The sequence below is a fragment of the Anomaloglossus baeobatrachus genome, chromosome 4, assembly GCF_048569485.1.
Source record: "Anomaloglossus baeobatrachus isolate aAnoBae1 chromosome 4, aAnoBae1.hap1, whole genome shotgun sequence".
In the NCBI taxonomy this organism is placed as follows: domain Eukaryota; kingdom Metazoa; phylum Chordata; class Amphibia; order Anura; family Aromobatidae; genus Anomaloglossus; species Anomaloglossus baeobatrachus.
The window spans coordinates 9,201,920-9,226,257 of NC_134356.1; the positions used below are offsets into that span (position 1 = coordinate 9,201,920).

The following is a 24,338-nucleotide window of genomic DNA, read 5'->3' on the forward strand; positions in this document are numbered from 1 at the left end:
TGATGTCATCAGCACGGTGGGGGGGAGCTGACCACCTCTGGTCTTGCTGTGGTGGTCAGGGCGAGTTGCCAGTCACTGATTTATGAAATGACCGGAGGTTTCATCAAATGTTAATTTAAAGCTTTCACCGTATGAAGAAATCGTTTGAAGTATCAGCCCAGCGCAGTGACACGTATCCACTGACACCATGTTCTGCCGACTACAACAAAGGAGCCGCTGCTGCCCCCTCCCAAAACAGGGAAGGAATCAGGTCTAAGTGCTGGACGAAGAAAAGAAAATACAGAATCCAGGAGGCGATTACAATGCGGAAACTATCAGACACCGATCCCTCCAGAAGGCGAAATCCTACATCTGCACGGAGATTTACAGGAAATATGACTACTATAATACTGCCTCTATATAAAAGAATATAACTACTATAATACTGCCCCTATATACAAGAATATAACTACTATAATACTGCCTCTATATAAAAGAATATAACTACTATAATACTGCCCCCCTATGTACAAGAATATAACTACTATAATACTGCCTCTATATACAAGAATATAACTACTATAATACTGCCTCTATATACAAGAATATAACTACTATAATACTGCTCCTATGTACAAGAATATAACTACTATAATACTGCTCCTATGTACAAGAATATAACTACTATAATACTGCTCCTATGTACAAGAATATAACTGCTATAATACTGCTCCTATGTACAAGAATATAACTGCTATAATACTGCTCCTATGTACAAGAATATAACTACTATAATACTGCTCCCTATGTACAAGAATATAACTACTATAATACTGCCTCTATATACAAGAATACAACTACTATAATACTGCCTCTATATACAAGAATATAACTACTGTAATACTGCCTCTATATACAAGAATATAACTACTATAATACTGCCCCTATATACAAGAATATAACTACTATAATACTGCTCCTATATACAAGAATATAACTACTATAATACTGCCCCTATATACAAGAATATAACTACTATAATACTGCCCCTATATACAAGAATATAACTACTATAATACTGCCTCTATATACAAGAATATAACTACTATAATACTGCCTCTATATACAAGAATATAACTACTATAATACTGCCTCTATATACAAGAATATAACTACTATAATACTGCCCCCTATGTAAAAGAATATAACTACTATAATACTGCTTCTATATACAAGAATATAAATAGTATAATACTGCCCCCTATGTACAGGAATATACTATAATACTGCCCCCTATGTACAGAATTATAACTGCTATAATACTGCCCCTTCTTATCACCGCACAGGCAGATGGCCATTTCTTGGCCTTTACATGACAAGGATACAATGTCGTTCACTTTGATGCTGAAAATAGCTGATAATTCTTGTTATTCTTGGGGTCCGGGTCATGGATAGGACACTTCCTCACTTTGGTATATACTTGATGTCCACGGCCTGTACACCGCGGAGCTAAGCTGGAGGCCCTCGATAAAGCAGAAATGAGCCTCACTGGGTCAAGAGGAGGGGTGCGAGGAAACAATGCTGCAACTGTTTACAAACACAGGAATGGCGGCCCCCGCATTACAGCATCGCCTGAAAATAAACCCTGCTACAGGGCACAGAGGATGGAGGAGAACATGGGAAGCCGCCGGGGGCCAAACTCATCTCCCAGGCCTGTGCCAGCTGACACGTGTACAAGATGTTTCCCTGGATCTGCCCCGCACAAGGCATCTAATGTGCTGCTGCCAGAGACGCTGCAATCATTCAGAAACCTAGAATTCTAATGCCGCTATCAACTGTGACGGGCAATGTGTCCTCTCCTGCTCAGGGCTATGACATATCTTATACATAGGAGCAGTATTATAGTAGTTTTAGTCTTGTACATAGGGGCAGTATTATAGTAGTTATATTCTTGTATATAGGATCAGTATTATAGTAGTTATATTCTTGTATATAGGGGCAGTATTATAGTAGTTATATTCTTGTACATAGGGGCAGTATTATAGTAGTTATATTCTTGTATATAGAGGCAGTATTATAGTAGTTATATTCTTGTATATAGGGGCAGTATTATAGTAGTTATATTCTTGTATATAGGAGGCAGTATTATAGCAGTTATATTCTTGTATATAGGAGGCAGTATTATAGTAGTTATATTCTTGTACGTAGGGGCAGTATTATAGTAGTTATATTCCTGTACACAGGGGGCAGTATTATAGTAGTAATATTCCTGTTCATAGGGGGCAGTATTATAGTAGTTATATTCCTGTACATGGGGGGCAGTATTATAGTAGTAATATTCCTGTACATAGGGGGCAGTATTATAGTAAATATATTCTTGTACATAGGGGCAGTATTATAGTAGTTATATTCTTGTACATAGGGGCAGTATTATAGTAGTTATATTCTTGTACATAGGGGCAGTATTATAGTAGTTATATTCTTGTACATAGGGGCAGTATTATAGTAGTTATATTCTTGTATATAGGGGCAGTATTATAGTAGTTATATTCTTGTATATAGGGGGCAGTATTATAGTAGTTATATTCTTGTACATAGGGGGCAGTATTATAGTAGTTATATTCTTGTACATAGGGGGCAGTATTATAGTGGTTGTATACTAATATTACTTTGTGCTCTTGCACTGTATTGGTCATTGCATCTGTTGCACATGGATATTACGGTGTTAATGGAGACGCTGTCACTTTTTGAGCCGATTTTCCGTCTTGTCATTGTATTTTGATCTCGTGTATCATTTTGCTCCGTGCGGCGGTATTGATTTGGGATGAGATGACAGAACAGATGTGGCGGTTTTTTCTCTCCCAGTCGCTCCCTCCTGCTCCTTCCTCTTAGTGTTGATTTCATTCCTCCGGCGAGGTGACGGTCTGTGACCATTTCCATTTAGATGGCGCTCGCTGACATTACAGCGCCGGCGGCTGATTATTGTCAATCTACATTACATTTTATACTCCAGTAATGAGGGGATTTTATTAGGCCGGCCCGCGCCTCTCCTGTCAGGTCTCTGCTCGGGGAGATGTGATCCTCCGCAGCGATGCTCCGTGAATGGACGAGCTTGTGCCTCATCATGGCTGAATAATGCGTCTTTGTGTTGGCGCGGGGTGTGAGGGTCGCGGGGTGTGAGGGTCGCGGGGTGTGAGGGGCGCACTGTCCTGCGGCCTATATGCACTGAATAGTAAGATCCGGATAAATGATTGGATTGTTAGTAATGCTGAGTTATGGAAAATGGCCGCCTTTCACGTAAAATGTTGATACACTCCTCCGCCCCGGCCCTGACAGAATGAAATCAAAAAGCTACAAAGTCACGTCTGTTTACAGACTTTCTCCTCGGGGCGGACAGACACGGAGGGTCACATATTTGTTGTGTTCCCTCCCTGTCATGGCCGCCATTTTGCTGACTGTTTGGGTGCGTTCACACTTTATTGTTGGTATTTGCCTGAGGAAAGCTTCCATATCTATAGGCCCATATTTACCTAGCTTAGACCTAGACCGTATCCTTTAGGCCACCATCATCCTTGACGTTTGCCTTGACTGGTGAAATTTTGTCACAAGATGGTGGAGAATATGGAGGTTGTATAGTGTTGTATGCCAAATCAAATGTTTGTTGATCTGTGGAGATGTTAAGCCCCCTCCCCACATGTGGGCTGAGGTGTCGTGTCTTTTTTATTTGTTTTGTCAGTCGACAAACGGCCATTTTTCCAATCAATTGTCGGCCTATGTTGGTCTCGTCCGTATGTTGACATTTATTCTGTTTGCTTATTGATTAAAAGGAAAATAGGTTATTTTGGGGCAGAATCACTTGACTCAATCTATAATTTTGCCTTTCTTTCTAGGTCAAAATACAAAATGGCTGCCACTTTATTAGGCCCTCAGACCAGTGCGTGAGTTGTTGCCCATAGCAACCAATCAGCTTCCAGCTTTCATCGTTCTACAGCAGGTTTGAAAATGAGAGCTGCGTCCTGATTGGTTGCTATGGAAAGCTTCCTTATGGACGAGTGTTGCTAGGTGTCCGCACACACCAGGCCCGATGGCGACGTTTTATAGTTTATCTGGTTCATGGAGGGAATAATAAAAATTAATATCACATAAGTGAGACCTAAAATAGTAACACGTCCCCCTCATTACACCTCTCCCCTCCTGTAATCGTGTTCTAATAATGGCCGCCTGAGGTGTGAGAGACGTGAGTCAGGACATTTATAGGATCACCTCACACTTTGGGCGTGTGAATGGCTGCCCTCTTCATCTCCCGGGTGTCCAGCTCCATTTTAGGATATTAGTGAGGCGCAGTGAGCGCGGGCCGCTGCCAGGACGAGCAGCTGTGATGTGAGGGCCCTGACAGCGCAGGATTTGGGGCTGACCGCCGCCTTTTACTCAGACATCTCGGGTTTTGTGGTCGGGACACGTGGGGTGAGATCAGGTCGGCGCCTCACGTGGGATTTGTAGGGGTTTATTTGCACTTGTCGGCTATACTGGCTTTGTACTTTTCATCCGTTTACATCACTTCAGCCGCCATTTTGTCTGCTAAAGTCTAGAAAAACAACAAAGGCGGTATTTACTGGACATTTACGGTTGTGGGGTTTTTTTCCTGAAGATTCGAGACATTGAGATAAGCAGCACAAAGTATTTCAGGAAAGAAGTGAGCGTTTTCTATGGTTATTAGCCACATGGGAGGTATCCGCCATTTTTCTTTTTTCCCATAGTCCTCACCCCACACAGTGCGCCGTATCCGCCATCTGGTGTTGCTGGCGACGCTGAATGACCTGGTCCCCCAAGGAAAAGCAATGTCTGCCATATTAACCAGGCTTGTAGATCATACACCGATCAGGGTGGGGACTGCGGTTAGGCTTCATGCAGCTGTTGTTCTCTGTTATCTGACGTTCTCCGGGACTTAAATATTGCTGATTTTTTTTCTGGTTTAAAAAAAACTAATATAAATTTGGTGCATGGAAAAAGCAGATTTTGAAGCTTTTTTTTTTTTTTTTCCCTGCACAATTAGGGCTAGCTTTCCCTTCCTGTAACGTAATGAGGCCAGATAATGTCAGCTTGCTGACTGTTTCCACTTATTGTGCAGTCTCTTGACAGCAAATAAAGGGGAACCCTTCACAACACATATAATACATATACTCTATATATTATTATACACACACCGCTGGTGTCTTGTGCGATGTTAACCATTTGGTGCCTGCCTCCCGGGTCATACCCGGCTCATGACCCTCGTCTCCCCGGCTTTGGCAGTGATACGGGCCGGTGCGTGCCGCTGCCAGACACCTGTTCTCCATGACACAGATTTAATCCCCGCTCAATCTGAGGTCGGGATCATCCTCGCGTATCGTTTTTTTTCTCTAATCTCCTCCATGTGGAGCAGGATCTGGACGCTGCCCGTCAGTTTTCCATCTTTCTTGTCAGTCTTTACTGAAGTTCTGGATTTCTGTTCCTATATCGTGCCGCTGTATTTGACCTCCTGTATCGGCCATGACTGTATATATAATGAATGTTTCAATGGGGGCGAGGCAGGTCACTTCTTTCCGAAAAGCTTCTTCCTGGTGAGCGCTGCTCCGGTGTCCCGGGGGATATTTATAGTGGAAACACCAGGTCTGTGCTCACTGACATCACATATATATCAGCCCGCACCCAAACACAACAATTGCGTATGCCCTTAAATATTTAGCATACGTGTGTAATGCAGTGGCTGATAACGGGGAACAATAGCTCGCGGTGCAGATTTTCCCGGTGCTTCCTGCACTCGTTCTCGGGGGTCACATTTAAGGCGTCCTTTCCTGCGGGGTCGGCCAGGGCTCTGGTTTCCAGGTATGGACTGGATCCGGATACAATGGTCACAGCTTTTCTCGCCGTTACCATGGTTACCCCCTGGAATGTGACATCTTTTCCTCGTCACCTCCGTGACTCAGATTTTAGGTGGTTTTTTTTTTATTATTTTTAGAGATTTTTCTAGTAAATTAGACGCTTATTACTGTTTTTTTACAGGAGGCCATATTTATGGTGTTGCCCATAGCAACCAATCAGACTGCAGTTGACTGCTGCTGATTTGAAAGTGAAAGCTAGAATGTGATTGGTTGCGATGACCACAGTGCCGCTGTATAGTGCAGTGACACATTTCGTATTGGTGGCGGTGAGACGTTCGCGGCACAGAGCGCTCGGCCGCCCCCGGTTTACATTGGCCGTGACGATCGGGAGCACAGTGTCCCTCCGAGAGGGGCTTCACGTGACCCACCACAGGCGCCAAAACAGGACCGACCGATGTTTCCTTAGGATCGCGCTCTGTGATAATTACATTTTTATTTTTTCCTCAAAATGTCTGATTTTGCGCCAAAGTAATCGTTCGCCTCGTACAGATCCGACTGCCAGCGCCGGGTGAGAGGTTTATCACACCGTGGTAACTGATGGGACCCACATCACAGGGATCTACTCAATGGCTGCTGTTAACCCCTTGTGGGGCGCAAAAGAGGAACCGGAGCCACTGCCAGAGGAACCCGGGCCCCAAACCTAATAATGCTCTGGGGTCACAGGATACAATTTATTACTCTCTGTTATCAGCCATTACTGGGGCAGGTGACTGTAGGACAGGTGACTACAGTCTATTACTCCCTGTTAATCCATATAGAAGAAGAAATAGACCGCACCAATGCTGATATCTTTTTCCGGATCTTTATTCCATAACCAAGGTTAAAAGGTGCAAATAGAACAGCGGGTGAAGGAGACCTGGATGCGGCCCCTCACTATTGTCCATAGTGAGGGGCCGCATCCAGGTCTCCTTCACCCGCTGTTCTATTTGCACCTTTTAACCTTGGTTATGGAATAAAGATCCGGAAAAAGATATCAGCATTGGTGCGGTCTATTTCTTCTTCTATATGGATTAATGGAATTGACTCTCGCTGTTTGGACCAGCACGCTGATCCGGTTTCCAACAAGGACGCCTAGTGCTATATTCCTCATCCTCCAGTGATCCCAGGTGTGGCAGGCTTTTACGGGTGGTGCAGGACTGCGCTCTTTTGGATCCCTATTACTCCCTGTTATCAGCTGGCTGAGTAGATGCTGGATCCAGTATATAAATGTGCTATCTCTTTATGCCCGTGGCCCATGGCGTCGGCCTGGCGTGGTTCACGAAGTGTTCCTGATGTTTGCTGCCCCATTAATGATTAGTTTTCCCACTTTTCTGTCCTCTGGTTGATGTCTCCTCACCCTCTGCCCCTCCGTGTTTCAGGGTAAAGATGTCGGGCCTTTGAAGAAGCTTCCCGGAGGAAGGAGAGCGAGCGGTGGGTCCCGGCCCAGCCCAGAGCGATGGAGGACGGCCGCAATGATAAGGCGAATCAGGCCCACGCCCTGTTTGACCGCTTCGTCCAGGCCACCACCTGCAAGGGGACGGTGAAAAGCTTCCAGGAATTATGCGACTACCTGGAGCTGAAGCCGCGCGACTACCGATCCTTCTACCACAAACTCAAGTCCAAACTCAACTACTGGAAAGCCAAAGCCTTGTGGACGAAGCTGGACAAGAGGAGCAGCCACAAGGACTACAAGAAGGGCAAGGCCTGCAGCAACACCAAGGTGCGTCCTACTAGCTCCGCTGTGCTGTGTACTGTCTCTCTCCTCCGCTGGGCTGTGTGCTGTCTCTCTCTCCTCCGCTGGGCTGTGTGCTGTCTCTCTCTCCTCCGCTGGGCTGTGTGCTGTCTCTCTCTCCTCCGCTGGGCTGTGTGCTTTCTCTCTCCTCCGCTGGCCTGTGTGCTGTCTCTCTCTCCTCCGCTGGGCTGTATGCTTTCTCTCTCCGCTGGGCTGTGTGCTTTCTCTCTCTCCTCCGCTGGGCTGTGTGCTTTCTCTCTCTCCTCCGCTGGGCTGTGTGCTGTCTCTCTCTCCTCCGCTGGGCTGTGTGCTGTCTCTCTCCTCCGCTGGGCTGTGTGCTGTCTCTCTCTCCTCCGCTGTGCTGTGTACTGTCTCTCTCCTCCGCTGGGCTGTGTGCTGTCTCTCTCTCCTCCGCTGGGCTGTGTGCTGTCTCTCTCTCCTCCGCTGGGCTGTGTGCTGTCTCTCTCTCCTCCGCTGGGCTGTGTGCTTTCTCTCTCCTCCGCTGGCCTGTGTGCTGTCTCTCTCTCCTCCGCTGGGCTGTATGCTTTCTCTCTCCGCTGGGCTGTATGCTTTCTCTCTCCGCTGGGCTGTGTGCTTTCTCTCTCCGCTGGGCTGTGTGCTTTCTCTCTCCTCCGCTGGGCTGTGTGCTGTCTCTCTCCTCCGCTGGGCTGTGTGCTGTCTCTCTCCTCCGCTGGGCTGTGTGCTTTCTCTCTCCTCCGCTGGGCTGTGTGCTGTCTCTCTCCTCCGCTGGGCTGTGTGCTGTCTCTTTCTTTCTCTCTTTCCTTTCTCTCTTTCTTTCTCTCTTTCTTTCTCTCTCTTTCTTTCTTTCTCTCTCTTTCTTTCTTTCTCTCTCTTTCTTTCTTTCTCTCTCCTTTCTTTCTTTCTCTCTTTCTTTCTTTCTTTCTCTCTCCTTTCTTTCTTTCTCTCTTTCTTTCTTTCTTTCTCTCTCTTTCTTTCTTTCTCTCTCTCTCTTTCTTTCTTTCTCTCTCTTTCTTTCTTTCTTTCTCTCTCTTTCTTTCTCTCTCGGCTGGGCTGTGTGCTTTCTCTTACCTGTTTTCGTCTTCGCAGTGTCTAATAATCGGCGCGGGACCCTGTGGACTGCGCACGGCGATAGAGCTCAGCTTCCTCGGGGCCAAGGTGGTGGTGGTGGAGAAGAGAGATGCCTTCTCCAGGAACAACGTCTTGCACTTATGGCCGTTCACCATCCAAGACTTGCGAGGTCTCGGCGCCAAGAAATTCTACGGGAAATTCTGTGCCGGAGCCATTGATCACATCAGTGAGTGTCGCCATCTAGTGGTCGTATTGAGCTCAGAATGTAGCCCTATATACTGCTCCTGTACTGAGCGGGGGTCCCTGGCGGTGACATCGCAGCCTCGTGCGCCCCCGCTGTATACATTTCAGGGCTTTACATTCCTCTGCAGGGTTAATGGCTGCCGTGGTGTCAGCTGCACAGACATTCCCTGGCCGGTGTCCACGGGCCGATGCCAGGCGCTCAGGAATCCTGTGTGAGCTCGGCCAGTACAAACACTCTGCCGCTGCTTGTGGCCTTGTTTTGGTTTATAATGGACGAGTACAGACAGTGCTAGGGCCCCCGGAGCATGTGACCATCGGGGGGGGGGGCCTCCGGAGCATGTGACCATCGGGGGGGGGCCTCCGGAGCATGTGACCATCGGGGGGGCACCCTGATGACCCCAGACCAGCCGCCGTTACTAGGACTGTTGTGGAGTAGTAAGATCTTGGAGGTCCAGGACCCGGCCACATGGCAGCCCTCGTGTATGAGGAGATTAGATTGTCAGCTCTTGGTGACAATATTATCTGACACCACTGATCCCTTTTCCCAGGTATTCGGCAGCTCCAGCTCATGCTTCTGAAGGTCTCCCTCATCCTGGGGATCGAGATCCACGTCAACGTCGAGTTCCAGGGACTGATCGAGCCCCCGGAAGAGCAGGAAAATGAGCGTGAGTAACTAGGGGGTGCGTGACCTGTTGTGGATGGGTGAAGGGCGCATGTTGTAGATGGGTTTGGGGGCAATAGGGGCACTTCAAAGATGGCGCAGGGGCGCATGTCATAGGTAGGTCACACTGTGAATGGTAAAGGCCTGAATGCTGCACATGGGTAAGAGGCAATAGAGGGGCGCATTGGTGGTTGCCCTGGCCGGAGGGGCGCGTTGGTGGTTGCCCTGGCCGGAGGGGCGCGTTGGTGGTTGCCCTGGCCGGAGGGGCGCGTTGGTGGTTGCCCTGGCCGGAGGGGCGCGTTGGTGGTTGCCCTGGCCGGAGGGGCGCGTTGGTGGTTGCCCTGGCCGGAGGGGCGCGTTGGTGGTTGCCCTGGCCGGAGGGGCGCGTTGGTGGTTGCCCTGGCCGGAGGGGCGCGTTGGTGGTTGCCCTGGCCGGAGGGGCGTGTTGGTGATTGCTTTTCTGCACTAGTCGTGTATTCCATGCAGTCAGCAGCGTTGTCCGTGCAGCTCTGAATGTGACAAGAGGATAAGATGAGACTTGGTTTCAACTCCAGATCAATAGGGCAAAATGCGCCGGCGTTCCTCGGCATTGCGTTGGGTCGCCGGCGTTCCTCGGCATTGCGTTGGGTCGCCGGCGTTCCTCGGCATTGGGCGCCGTGTTATATTGTCAGGGGATGATGTCAGTCTCTTGTCTTTCAGGCATCGGCTGGAGAGCAAAAGTGCACCCCAAGGGTCACCCCATATCGGAGTATGACTTTGATGTCATCATTGGCGCGGACGGCCGGAGGAACACATTGGCCGGTGCGTGTCTGTGGTGTAGGGGTGACGGTAAGGACCCGCGCGGCACCGTCATGAAATCTGTAACCATAATACACTTTCAGGATTCCGAAGGAAAGAGTTTCGCGGTAAACTCGCCATCGCCATCACCGCCAATTTTATCAACCGGAACACGACGGCGGAGGCCAAGGTGGAAGAGATCAGCGGCGTCGCCTTCATCTTCAACCAGAAGTTTTTCCAGGACCTGCGAGAGGCGACGGGTCAGTGTCCACGATCTTCCGGATGGGGGAGGGGGGACCATCGTCTCAAGGATTGGGCTGATGTTCCCTGTCTTCTGCCCTCGCAGGGATCGATCTGGAGAACATCGTCTACTACAAGGATGACACCCACTACTTTGTGATGACGGCCAAGAAGCAGAGTCTGCTGGAGAAAGGGGTCATCTTACAGGTCAGTGGTATCACAGACCGTGGGCGGCCATCACTTCAGTGTCCGCACACCCTTCCTCCCGCGCTCTCCCCAGATTCTCTGCTTCATCCTCTGTTGTTTTCAGGATTATGCCGACACTGAGATGTTGCTGTCACGTGCCAATGTGGATCAGGAGGCGCTGCAGAACTACGCCACCGAGGCCGCGCGCTTCTCCACCCACCAGCAGCTGCCCTCACTGGATTTTGCCATCAATCATTACGGGCAGCCGGACGTGGCCATGTTTGACTTTACCTGCATGTACGCCTCCGAGAACGCCGGGCTGGTGCGGGAGAGGAACGGCCACCGGCTGCTCGTAGCTTTGGTCGGTGACAGCCTCCTGGAGGTCAGTGCAATACAGCTAAGTATATAGATGTTACGTGTTTTATGCCCACTATGGTGTAAGTATACGGGTTTATTCCACAGCCTTTCTGGCCCATGGGGACCGGCATTGCCCGAGGCTTCCTTGCTGCTATGGACTCTGCATGGATGGTACGAAGCTGGGCTTATGGAGCCAGCCCTTTAGAAGTCCTGGCCGAGAGGTAATGGGCAAAATCCACCTCTATCCTGCACTGATCCTGAGTTACCTCCTGTATTATGCTCCAGAGCTGCACTCACTATTCTGCTGGTGCAGTCACTGTGTACATACATTACTGATCCTGAGTTACCTCCTGTATTATACTCCAGAGCTGCACTCACTATTCTGCTGGTGCAGTCACTGTGTACATACATTACTGATCCTGAGTTACCTGCTGTATTATACTCCAGAGCTGCACTCACTGTGTACATACATTACTGATCCTGAGTTACCTCCTGTATTATCCTCCAGAGCTGCACTCACTATTCTGCTGCTGCAGTCACTGTGCACATACATTACATTACTGATCCTGTATTATTCTCCGGAGCTGCGCTCATAGTTGTAGGACGCTGGTGTATGATACTTGCGGTACTTTTTCGGCGGCGGCACTGTTACTGATCCGTTTCTCCTGATTGCAGGGAGAGTATTTACCGGTTACTTCCTCAGACGACTCCGGAGAATGTGAGCAAGAACTTCAGTCATTACAGCATTGACCCCACCACTCGTTACCCCAACGTCAACCTTCAGTTCCTGCGCCCGAGCCAGGTGAGCCCTCGCCGCCCGTGTGTCCCCCTGCGGTGCCTGCTTCCTCTGGGGTCTGTGCTCCTGGTGGGCTGGTGGAGACTTTCCCGCCCCCAGTAATTGCATGTTCTCCTCAGGTCCGGCATCTGCACTATACGGGAGAAATGAAGGACGTCAATCTGGATATTGTAAATCTGGTAAATGCCCAAAGGACGCCCAAACTGGGCAGAAACGGTGAGTGATGGCGTCTGCTCTCGCCCAGATCGGGGGACTTCTGTAATCTTTACCTAGAAATAACACCTCTGTCCCCGCTGCGCAGAGTCGGTGGCGCGCACCGGAAAGCTGCTGAGCTGGTGTCAGAAGCAGACGGAGGGCTACGCAGGCGTCAGCGTTACCGACCTCACCATGTCATGGAAAAGTGGCCTTGCCCTATGTGCCATTATCCACCACTACCGCCCGGAGCTCATGTAAGAGACCATTAGATAACCAGTCAGAAGTGAGCCCCGCCCCCCTGACTGTGCACACACTGGTCAGCAGTGAGCCCCGCCCCCCTGAATGGCAGACTCTCGTCAGCAGTGAGCCCCGCCCCCCCTGACTGTGCAGACTCTCGTCAGCAGTGAGCCCCGCCCCCCCTGGCTCTGCAGACAGTGGTCAGAAGTGAGCCCCGCCCCCCTGACTGCACACACTCGTCACTGCCAGAGTCAGAGCAGCGGCCTGGACTCCAGTGTGCTGATACATTGTGACAAACCCTGCAGCTGTGGGAAGGAGACGAGGTCGTGGTCGGGAGTACACTGTCATATGGGGGTGACGTTACCGGCGCCCCCTTTTTTCGCAGTGACTTTGTCTCCCTGGACGAGAGGAACGTAGAGAAGAACAATCAGTTGGCGTTTGACATGGCGGAGCGGGAGCTGGGGATCTCCCCCATCATGACCGGGAAAGAGATGGCGTCCGTCGGGGAGCCCGACAAGTTATCCATGGTGGTCTACCTCAGCCAGTTCTACGAGATGTTCAAGGAGACCACCAACTCTGGTACGAGGGGCCGTGGACTGGTCATTGGTGTGGGGGGTGTTGGGGTCTGACCTTGTGTTCTCCCCGAGAGGAGGAGCCTGACACCAGGCTCCTAGTGGGTGGTCCTCTGTCAGGCTCCGCCCCCTGCACGAGATGTGATACATTGTATCCGTTTATCCTGGAATGTTCCATTTGAAAGAAAAATAAACATTTTTAACTCTTTGGGGGAAGGTGGAGTCGTGTATCAGTCAGGTTGTTACTAATTGTACTGACCTCAGAAGACTGGATGACGGCCGGTCCCCTGCAATGTGAGCAGTAATGGCCGACACCTCGGCAGGCACCCAGCTTTCCCAGTGATGAATGTGCCTGCTGTATTAACTCTTCACATTCTGTCGTCCACAGAAGACGCAGATCAGAATCTGGACGAGAAAGCCGCCATCCTGGCCAGCACCAAATCGCCCATCTCCTTCCTGAGCAAACTGGGACAGACGATCTCCCGGAAACGCACCCCCAAGGTAAGCGCGACCCCCAACCCCCGTCCCCCCCACTCTCCTCCCCCCCATCCTCTCCCCCCGGGCAGCAGAGAGGCCGGACTCCATCACCTATAGTAGTGTCATTTCGACAGCATATATGATTACTTTTATTTATTGTCTTTTCGTCTCTTTTTTCATAAAGGACAAGAAAGAAAAAGAGGTTGACAGCTCAGGCAAGAGGCGGAAGACCAGCCAATCCGAAGACGTGAGTGTCCTCCTCTGCTGCAATAGTCTGCAGCGGAGCTATGTACACCAAACGGCAGGAGACTGGTTTATGTAAAAATGTATGCATCAATGCTCGGTACTGTCCATGTCCCCTCAGGAGGAAGGCTCCCGGACCACCCGGGATGAGAGGCCCTTGTTAGTCAGCTCCCTGGCCGACAGGCGGATCGAGACGGCGGCCGGGAATCAGAACAAGGTGAAATCAATGGCGACCCAACTCCTGGCCAAATTCGAGGAGAACGCACCCGCTCCCAACACCGGACTGCGGAAACAGGTAAGAAGCCGCCCTCTGCCGTGGAGGCGTTCATGTAACACCTATGCCAGGCATTGCAATGTGTCAGTGCATTCAGGTGCACATATACAGTGTATGTATGGGAATAGAGAGATATATAATTTTTTTTTTTTTCTTAATATATTATTTTATGGGTTTTTTTCCTTATTTTATTTATATATTTTGTTATATATTTTTTATATATATATAATATATATATAATATATATATTATATTTTTCATACACTGCATATCTGCACTTGACTGCTCTGGCTGTTATCTTCTGATCCTTTTATTCCAGATGACCTATAACTGGGCTCCAGCAATGATGAGATCGAAGGATCCTAAAATAAAACGAGGTGGCATAAGTACCGGCCCTTTAAGTGTTGTCCTTGCTGGATCTCAGTGATGACGCTGCCGCCACCTTGTGGCCGTTTTGTGCTACTCTTTTTATTTGTTTCGTCTGCTCACGTCCTTTCTTTTCTCCCCCTCTTTTATGTTTTCTCATCCTCTGTCTCCCTCTCATCTCCCTCCCGGACGCCCCCTCAGAGACCCCTCCTGCCCTATCAGCAGCGTTTACTAGAGCAGGCTGCCCTCCGGCAGACCGAGCCTCAATGGAAACAGGTAACGGGGGTCCGGAGCCTGCAGGCGTGTGCGGCCATGCTTATATACCCCTAGTGTCCTCAGACTTCATGTCTAAGTATGTCGGTTGGCAGGGCATGCTGGGACCGGTAGTATTTGTCTATTTTGGGGGGTATTTGGGGTAGGATCCAGTAATAGGCTGCCTGCACTTACTAATGAGTGTGAGTGCGGCTCGGGGCCTCTGGGCCAGATTGCGGTGGTAATTAGTCGCTAATCCAGTAATTTTATTTCGTTTCTGAAGTTTTGTAATTTAAAGGGCTCTATAATGTAATAAATGTTAGTGTCCCTTTAAGAGTGCCGCCCCCGCCGCAGTTTCCGGTGGCCGCCGTCTGTCACACTCTCGCACTTCTCTCCCCTCCATCCTCTCCTTTTCCGTAAAGCCCAGGACTAGCGACTTTCCCCGGACCTGCCCCAAAAAGGTGATCCGCCTGTACAGCGCGGGGTCGTGGCCTCGCTCCTCCCTGCAGGTGACTCTGCCCGAACCTTCTGGGGGGCTTCACTGCTTCTGCCTGGCATACGGCTCTGGGGTGTGGGGGCAACGAGCCGCTTCCCACGCTCGCCGCACACGTCCGGATGGTGCTCCATGGATGGCGGCAGCTTCATGGCAGTCACTTCTATTGGCGGGCGACCCTCCAATCACATCCAAAGCTGCGGTCACTATTTTCCCCCTCTTTGTACCGTGCCGCTTTGGTTGTGACTAGAGAATGAAGGTTTGGTAGGCGGAGCTTGGCTTTAACCCTTTCCTGGGCTGCTCAGAGGTGGAGACTTCAGCTGGCTGGGGTCACAGGCCATTACCCACGTGGCTCTGCGTCTTGGCTTAGTTTGGGGTGGGGGTGTCTTGTCTTTCTGCACTGTGGTGGTCCGGATTCGATAGCCTGGATTAACCATTCGTCAGCCATGCCGTACTGACCGCCCGCCGCTTCACACGTGCTTGGTGTGTTGTTCATCACAAGCCACGCCAATATGGCGGCCGTCGGGTCCTCACTGTGTACGCTTGGCTTCCCCACCTTCTGGCAGGACACATTTGGTGGTTGCACACCCTTCGGCACACGCCCGCCGCCGCCGCTCAATCCTTACAGTTCTCTTTTATATACGGATTTTGTGTGTTCTTCTCTCCGTTCACAGAACCGCCCGGTGCCATCCAGCGTCCGTGGCGAGAGGTGCCCCAGCCCGGAGAGGGTAACCGCAAGGGTCTGACTTGTTTGCTTTGCAGTGATCTCACCTAGAAAAGGCGGCAACACCACCGCTGTGTGTGTGACCTCAAATACGCCCAGGAACGGGGTCACCCCCCCACCCCCCCCACCGTCCCCCAAATTACTCAGGAAGCCACAAGCGATGATTCACCTCGCACTACATCTGCATCATAGGCTCATATTAAAGGGGCTGGGGAACCCCTTCTGATTCCACCTGTTAAAATAGAAGACCCCGCACTCGCTTCCGGTCCCGTGGTTCGGGGCTTCCGTGACATCAAACAAGCCCCTCATCCAATCACTGCCGGCTTCTCTCTCCCCATTTTCGGACCAAATGGGCAATCAACAGGAAGTGACTGGGAACCGCAGCGCCACCTCCTGTTCATTAACTCGTTTGGTCAGAAGATGGCAGTGATTGGACGCGGGCCTTGTATGATGTCACGTGAGCCCCGAGCCACGGGACCGGAGACAGAACAGGAGGCGAGTGCGGGGTCTTCTATTCTAACTGGGGGAAACAAGTGGAATCAGAAGCGGTTGTCCTAATACTGGAATATTGCTTTAAACCATTAGACTAATAATAATACTGCTGCTCTTTATAGGAGGATTGAGGCATCCTGTGCCCCATACCTCAAACCTAATGCTGCCTGCAGACAGGATCTCATCATGTATCTATACAGGGAGCTCCCCCTAGTGGTGGCTGCAGACAGAATCTTATCATGTATCTCTGTATACAGGGAGCTCCCCCCTAGTGGTGGCTGCAGACAGAATCTTATCATGTATCTCTGTATACAGGGAGCTCCCCCTAGTGGTGGCTGCAGACAGAATCTTATCATGTATCTCTGTATACAGGGAGCTCCCCCTAGTGGTGGCTGCAGACAGGATCTTATCATGTATCTCTGTATACAGGGAGCTCCCCCTAGTGGTGGCTGCAGACAGGATCTTATGTATCTCTGTATACAGGGAGCTCCCCCTAGTGGTGGCTGCAGACAGGATGTTATCATGTATCTCTGTATACAGGGAGCTCCCCCTAGTGGTGGCTGCAGACAGGATCTTATCATGTATCTCTGTATACAGGGAGCTCCCCCTAGTGGTGACTGCAGACAGGATTTTATCATGTGTCTCTGTATACAGGGAGCTCCCCCTAGTGGTGACTGCAGACAGGATCTTATCATGTGTCTCTGTATACAGGGAGCTCCCCCTAGTGGTGACTGCAGACAGGATCTTATCATGTATCTCTGTATACAGGGAGCTCCCTCTAGTGGTGACTGCAGACAGGATCTTATCATGTATCTCTGTATACAGGGAGCTCTCCCTAGTGGTGGCTGCAGACAGGACCTTATCATGTATCTCTGTATACAGGGAGCTCCCCCTAGTGGTGGCTGCAGACTGGATCTTATCATGTATCTCTGTATACAGGGAGCTCCCCCTAGTGGTAGCTGCAGACAGGATCTCATCATGTATCTCTGTATACAGGGAGCTCCCCCTAGTGGTGACTGCAGACAGGATCTTATCATGTATCTCTGTACACAGGGAGCTCCCCCTAGTGGTGGCTGCAGACAGGATCTTATCATGTGTCTCTGTATACAGGGAGCTCCCCCTAGTGGTGGCTGCAGACAGGATATTATCATGTATCTCTGTATACAGGGAGCTCCCCCTAGTGGTGGCTGCAGACAGGATCTTATCATGTATCTCTGTATACAGGGAGCTCCCCCTAGTGGTGGCTGCAGACAGGATCTTATCATGTATCTCTGTATACAGGGAGCTCCCCCTAGTGGTGGCTGCAGACAGGATCTTATCATGTATCTCTGTATACAGGGAGCTCCCCCTAGTGGTGGCTGCAGACAGGATCTTATCATGTATCTCTGTATACAGGGAGCTCCCCCTAGTGGTGGCTGCAGACAGGATCTTATCATGTATCTCTGTATACAGGGAGCTCCCCCTAGTGGTGGCTGCAGACAGGATCTTATCATGTATCTCTGTATACAGGGAGCTCCCCCTAGTGGTGGCTGCAGATAAACTGAATTTTCAATTTACACATTGTCAAAATGAAAGCAGAATATTTGCTCTTAGATTTATTTTTTGTTTTCACCTTTTTAAGATAATGGCATCTTTCTTCCCCAAACGGTATGCGGTCACAGTTGCATAGTGGGTGCGGTCTGCATGTTGCTGCCCTCAGTTTATTCTTCCCCAATGTTGACGCCTCTCTGTACCCCCCAGCTGGAGTCTGAGCCCACTCGCCGCTCCCCAATCGACCTTTGGCAGAATTCCCCATCCGATCGTCCCGCATCCCCTTCATACGATGAGATCCGTCAGGTAGCGTCTTATTTGCGCGCACTGGGTGTGTACAGCTAACTGCATGCACATACTGTAGGCACCGCAACGGGCACCGCTGGCCGCAGAGTGTTTTATGGCTTCCAGCACCGCCGGCTACAGGACCCAGAATCTCTCTGGTCCTAATGTTGAATATTCTGGGTCCTCGCACGTGACCACTGCAGCAGACGTCCGCCCGATGTGGGTGTGAATCACAGAAACTGCACGAGTGTGGAAAAACGGACCCGCAACGCTTGAGTAATGAGGCTCCGAGAAAGCGATAATTCCCCACCGGAGACCGCAGTGATCGAGTCATTAACTTATCGCTGGAAGTTCGCATCACGTGACTGTAATAACCCGAATGCGCCATGTTTTCTTGCTTTACCGCCATTTTGGTGACTTGTTGAATTTTGGTATCAGACAAGATGCAATCTACTAATCCGTATCACCCCCAGCACGGTGTGTGACCCCCTGACACTGCTCTCATTATTGGGTGGGTACCACTGCTTTGTGTCTTCTGACCTGTCATTCTTTTTGCTTTTTTTTTTTTTTCTTGTTTGTTTTGGATTCTTGCCTGTCCTTTTTAGAAATACATAAAGCTTTATACAGGTGGAGTGAGCTCATTGGCTGAGCAAATAGCCAATCAGCTTCAAAAGAAGGAGACCCCAAAGCCATTATTTGGGAAAAAAGTGGTAAGATTAAATATGTTGTCAAGTAACAAAAATTCTTTTCACAATTTTTTGGGAATCGCGGTTATTAATGGTGCAATATCTCAAAGGGTGCTTTGCCATTAGAGAGTGTTTTACTATATTAATCTTCAGCACCTTTTGATAATACTTCGTAAAACGCATTGAAAAGTCGTATTTTTCATTAGTTTTTGTGGGGTTTTTTTTTTCTTCCACATGAAAAAAAATTCTAGTTAGGTTTTAAATGCCAATAATCAGTGCTCAGTTGCATCAAGAGTGCTAACTTCTGAACGCGTTTTACAGCAATTCACAATCTACAGTTTTTTGTCCTCCAGTGAGGGACCGCCATGGGGTTCACAACAACCCCTACTCCTCAGAAAACACAGAAACACAATATATAACTGCTGGGAAAAAGACGTGAATTTCTTCCTGGCTTCATTAATGAACTGAATTTTGGTCTCCTCTCCAGAGTGTCTTCCTTATTAACCATTTCATCCTTTCTGGCGTTATGCAGGCATCTTTCAGGAAGGAGTTCCCTCAGAACCTCGGGGGCAGCGACGTCTGTTACTTTTGTCACAGGCGAGTCTACGTCATGGAGCGACTGAGTGCGGAAGGGAAATTCTTCCATCGAAGCTGCTTTAAATGTGACTACTGCAATACAACGCTGCGCCTCTCCTGCTACGCCTATGACCTGGAGGATGGTGAGTCACTAAGGCATTGAGTATGGTGATAGTGTTTTTAAGCAGGTTGTCAAGGATTGTAAACACATGCCAGCTTTTTTCGAGAAACCACACCTTTCCTCAATTTATGTCCAGTATTCCAGCTCTTTTATTAAAGTAAAAAGCAGACAAGCTGTTCCAATTTTATACTTCTCCATTACATTCTGCAAGTAGAAAGCATGTGGCTCATTGAAAATATAATATTATATGCTCAAAACTTTTTGTCTTTTATTTCGAAAGGAGGAAAGATGGAGGGGACGGGGGGGGAGTGTTGGGTTTCAATTTAGTTATATGTACACTACAGAATCTGTGTCAAACATTGCTTTAATAAAAATCTGATATATATATGTGTTTAATTTTTAATAACCAGTATGTACATTTAACCCAACATATTTCAGCAATCTATGCATTCTTATTGCGCTTTATGACCAATAGGGGTTGGTGATTAACCCCATTGCGGTTCCCTATTAAAAATAAAAATAAAATATATATTTCTTCGGCGCTCCATTGGGAGACCCAGACGATTGGGTGTATAGCACTGCCTCCGGAGGCCACACAAAGCAATTACACTAAAAAGTGTAAGGCCCCTCCCCTTCTGGCTATACACCCCCAGTGGGGATCACTGGCTCACCAGTTTTCTGCTTTGTGCAAAGGAGGTCAGACATCCACGCATAGCTCCACTGTTTAGTCAGCAGTAGCTGCTGACTATATCGGATGGAAGAAAAGAGGGCCCATATGGGGCCCCCAGCATGCTCCCTTCTCACCCCACTTGTGGTTTGTAAGGTTGAGGTACCCATTGCGGGTACGGAGGCTGGAGCCCACATGCTGTTTTCCTTCCCCATCCCCCTGTGGGGCTCTGAGGAAGTGGGATCTTACCGGCCACCAAGCCCTGAGGCCGGGCTCCATCCACAGACCCATAGAACCTGCTGGATGTGGAGCGGGAGTGCCGTTCAGGGACAAGGCCCTGCAACTTTCAGGTACTCTGTGTCCCCGTATGACAGGCCACGCACATCCCAGACTTGCTGGGTGTGCTAGTGCGCCGGGGACTGTAGCGCTGTGCGCTGGGCTTATAGTCCCCGCAGATTACTGGGGGACTTTGTGTGTGGATCGCCGCGCCGACCGCCCCTGGAGCGGCGGCGCAGCTGCGACTTGTAGTGCGCCGGGGACGCGCCGACCGCGCTTTTACGGCGGCGGCGCTTCTAACTTAAGTTCCCGGTTTGTTCTGCGGCCTAGCTCCGCTTCGTTAACGCCCCCCACCCTGTCAATCAGGGTAGGGGAGAGACGTTGTTCAATCGGCAGCGCCGAGGGCTGGAGCACGATTTACATGCTCCAGCCCTCTCACTGAGCACAGTAGGACACAGGCTTCGCGCTTTTTCTCTGTGCACGCCCTAAGCCCGCCCCCAGGCTTGCAGCTCCCCAGGACGCCGGCAGCCATTATACACATGCAGTCTGGCTGGAGAACGGACGCAGGCTCTGGGGGACCCAGGCTAGGGATTTCTGGCGACCACACACCCGCGCTAAGCGGGCGGTAAGCAGCACATACGTGCGGCCCCACTAGTGCCACAGTGTTATATTTGTGTACTGTTTTTCGCTGTACCAGATATATTTATATATATATATACTGCACTGTTTGGTCGCTTCTTGGCTGTATACCCTATATTACTCTGGGGAGACAACAACATGTCATCCACAAAACGCAAGGGTGCCAAGGCAAGGGCTGCTTACACTGCTTGTACAGCATGTGGGGCTAATCTACCAGCAGGCTCCAACGACTCTCATTGTGTGCAATGTTCAGTCCCAGTGGCACTTCGTCAGCCAGAGCCTATGGTGGTGGTAGCCCAGGCAGAGTCGCCTGTGAACCCTGCCCCGGTGACGGGGTCAGAATTTGCAGTTTTTGCTGATAAAATGTCTGTGACTATGACAAAAATCCTGGAAACCTTGCAGTCCAGGCCAGTTGCTCAGACCATGGACACCGCTGTGTCTATGTTCCCCGGCCCCCCTCAGCTGGAATTAATCCGTAATTCAAGGGGGTCCCAGGCATCACATGCTGAGGGCTCTGACTCCGATGACAGTCCCAGTCCGCCTAAGCGAGCTCGCTGGGAGAGACCCTCCACGTCATCACGCGGATCAGGGTCTCAGCGAGAAGGGTCTCTATATGATGACTCAGAGGTGGGTGATCAGGAGTCTTGTCCTGACGCCGCACTCAATTTGGATACGCCAGATGGTGACGCCATGGTAAACGACCTTATAGCGGCCATCAATAGGCTGTTGGATATTTCTCCCCCAGCCCCTTCTGCAGAGGAGGCAGCTGCACAGCAGGAGAAATTCCATTTCCTGTATCCCAAGCGTAAATTGAGTACTTTTCTGGACCACTCTGACTTCAGAGAATCCATCCAGAAACACAATACTTATCCGGACAAGCGTTTCTCCAAACGTCTTAAGGATACACGTTATCCTTTTCCCCCTGACGTGGTCAAACGCTGGACCCAGTGTCCAAAAGTGGACCCTCCAATATCCAGGCTTGCAGCTAGATCCATAGTTGCAGTGGAGGATGGGGCTTCACTTAAAGATGCCAATGACAGACAGATGGACCTTTTGGTTGAAATCTGTCTATGAAGCTATCGGCGCGTCGTTTGCTCCAGCATTCGCGGCCGTGTGGGCGCTCCAAGCTATTTCAGCTGGTCTGGCACAGGTGGACTCTATCATACGTCCAGCAGTGCCGCAAGTGGCGTCCCTAACTACACAAATGTCTGCGTTTGCGACCTACGCTATCAATGCGGTACTGGACTCTACGAGCCGTACCTCAATGGCATCCGCCAACTCTGTAGTTTTGCGCAGAGCCTTGTGGTTAAAAGAATGGAAAGCAGATTCTGCTTCTAAAAAATGTTTAACCAGCTTGCCATTATCTGGAGACAGACTGTTTGATGAGCAATTGGCGGAAATCATTAAACAGTCCAAAGGTAAGGACTCCTCCTTACCCCAGCCCAGATCAAGCAAACCTCCACAGAGGAAGTGGCAGTCAAAGTTTCGGTCCTTTCGAGGCTCGGGCAAGCCCCAATTCTCCTCGTCCAAAGGGACTCAGAAAGAGCAAAGGAGCTCTGATTCCTGGCGGGCTCACTCACGCCCCAAGAAAGCAACCGGAGGTACCGCTTCCAAGGCGGCTGCCTCATGACTTTCGGCCGCCTCCCTCCGCATCCTCGGTCGGTGGCAGGCTCTCCCGCTTTTGCGACATTTGGCTGCCACAGGTCAAAGACCGGTGGGTAACAGACATTTTGTCTCACGGGTACAGGATAGAGTTCAGTTCTCGTCCTCCGCCTCGGTTCTTCAGAACTTCCCCACATCCCGACCGAGCAGATGCCCTTCTGCAGGCGGTGAATTCTCTAAGAGCAGAAGGAGTGGTGGTCCCTGTTCCTCTTCAGGAACGAGGTCAAGGTTTTTACTCCAATCTCTTTGTGGTGCCAAAAAAGGACGGCTCATTCCGTCCTGTTCTGGACCTAAAACTGCTCAACAAGCATGTGAACGCCAGGCGGTTCCGGATGGAATCCCTCCGCTCAGTCATTGCCTCAATGTCTCAAGGAGATTTCCTAGCATCAATAGACATCAAGGATGCTTATCTCCACGTGCCGATTGCTACAGAGCACCAACGCTTTCTACGCTTCATGATAGGAGACGACCATCTTCAGTTCGTAGCTCTGCCATTTGGTCTGGCGACAGCCCCACGGGTGTTCACCAAGATCATGGCGGCAGTGGTAGCAGTCTTGCACTCTCAGGGACACTCTGTGATCCCTTACTTGGACGATCTACTGGTCAAGGCACCCTCTCAAGAGGCATGCCAACTCAGCTTGACTGTTGCACTGGAGACTCTCCAGACGTTCGGGTGGATCATAAACTTCTCAAAGTCAAATCTGTCACCGACCCAATCACTAACGTATCTTGGCATGGAGTTTCATACTCTCTCAGCGATAGTGAAGCTTCCGCTGGACAAGCAGCGGTCTCTACAGACTGGGGTGCAGGCTCTCCTTCAAAGTCAGTCGCACTCCTTAAGACGCCTCATGCACTTCCTCGGGAAGATGGTGGCGGCAATGGAGGCGGTTCCGTTTGCGCAGTTTCATCTGCGCCCACTTCAATGGGACATTCTCCGCCAATGGGACGGGAAGTCAACATCCCTGGACAGGAAAGTCTCCCTTTCCCAGACGGCCAAGGACTCTCTGCAGTGGTGGCTTCTTCCCACCTCATTATCACAGGGAAGATCCTTCCTACCACCGTCTTGGGCGGTGGTCACGACAGACGCGAGTCTGTCAGGGTGGGGAGCAGTTTTTCTCCACCACAGGGCTCAGGGTACGTGGACTCAGCAGGAGTCCACCCTTCAGATCAATGTTCTGGAAATCAGAGCAGTGTATCTTGCCCTACTAGCCTTCCAGCAGTGGCTGGAAGGAAGGCAGATCCGAATTCAGTCGGACAACTCCACAGCGGTGGCATACATCAACCACCAAGGGGGGACACGCAGTCGGCAAGCCTTCCAGGAAGTCCGGCGGATTCTGATGTGGGTGGAAGCCACGGCCTCCACCATATCCGCAGTTCACATCCCCGGCGTAGAAAACTGGGAAGCAACTTCCTCAGTCGCCAGGGCATGGACGCAGGGGAATGGTCCCTTCACCCAGACGTGTTTCAGGAAATCTGTCGCCGATGGGGAAGGCCGGACGTCGACCTAATGGCGTCCCGGCACAACAACAAGGTCCCAACCTTCATGGCACGGTCTCGCGATCAAAGAGCGCTGGCGGCAGACGCCCTAGTGCAAGATTGGTCGCAGTTCCGGCTCCCTTATGTGTTTCCACCTCTGGCACTCTTGCCCAG

General features: G+C 50.3%; 1 protein-coding gene across 1 annotated transcript in view; it reads left to right on the forward strand.

The window, feature by feature from the left end:
• Nucleotides 1-24,338, forward strand: part of MICAL3 (microtubule associated monooxygenase, calponin and LIM domain containing 3) — a 67,023-nt gene that overhangs the window by 13,024 nt on the left and 29,661 nt on the right. Inside the window, 21 exon segments of the mRNA XM_075343581.1 lie at nt 7,259-7,599; nt 8,680-8,887; nt 9,453-9,569; nt 10,265-10,366; nt 10,447-10,602; nt 10,689-10,789; nt 10,893-11,150; nt 11,231-11,346; nt 11,801-11,927; nt 12,041-12,137; nt 12,223-12,370; nt 12,739-12,932; nt 13,314-13,426; nt 13,587-13,649; nt 13,767-13,940; nt 14,487-14,561; nt 14,960-15,046; nt 15,705-15,758; nt 17,987-18,082; nt 18,667-18,771; nt 19,280-19,466. Coding sequence (XP_075199696.1) covers nt 7,336-7,599; nt 8,680-8,887; nt 9,453-9,569; nt 10,265-10,366; nt 10,447-10,602; nt 10,689-10,789; nt 10,893-11,150; nt 11,231-11,346; nt 11,801-11,927; nt 12,041-12,137; nt 12,223-12,370; nt 12,739-12,932; nt 13,314-13,426; nt 13,587-13,649; nt 13,767-13,940; nt 14,487-14,561; nt 14,960-15,046; nt 15,705-15,758; nt 17,987-18,082; nt 18,667-18,771; nt 19,280-19,466 — 2,842 coding nt within the window. The 5' untranslated portion in view covers nt 7,259-7,335.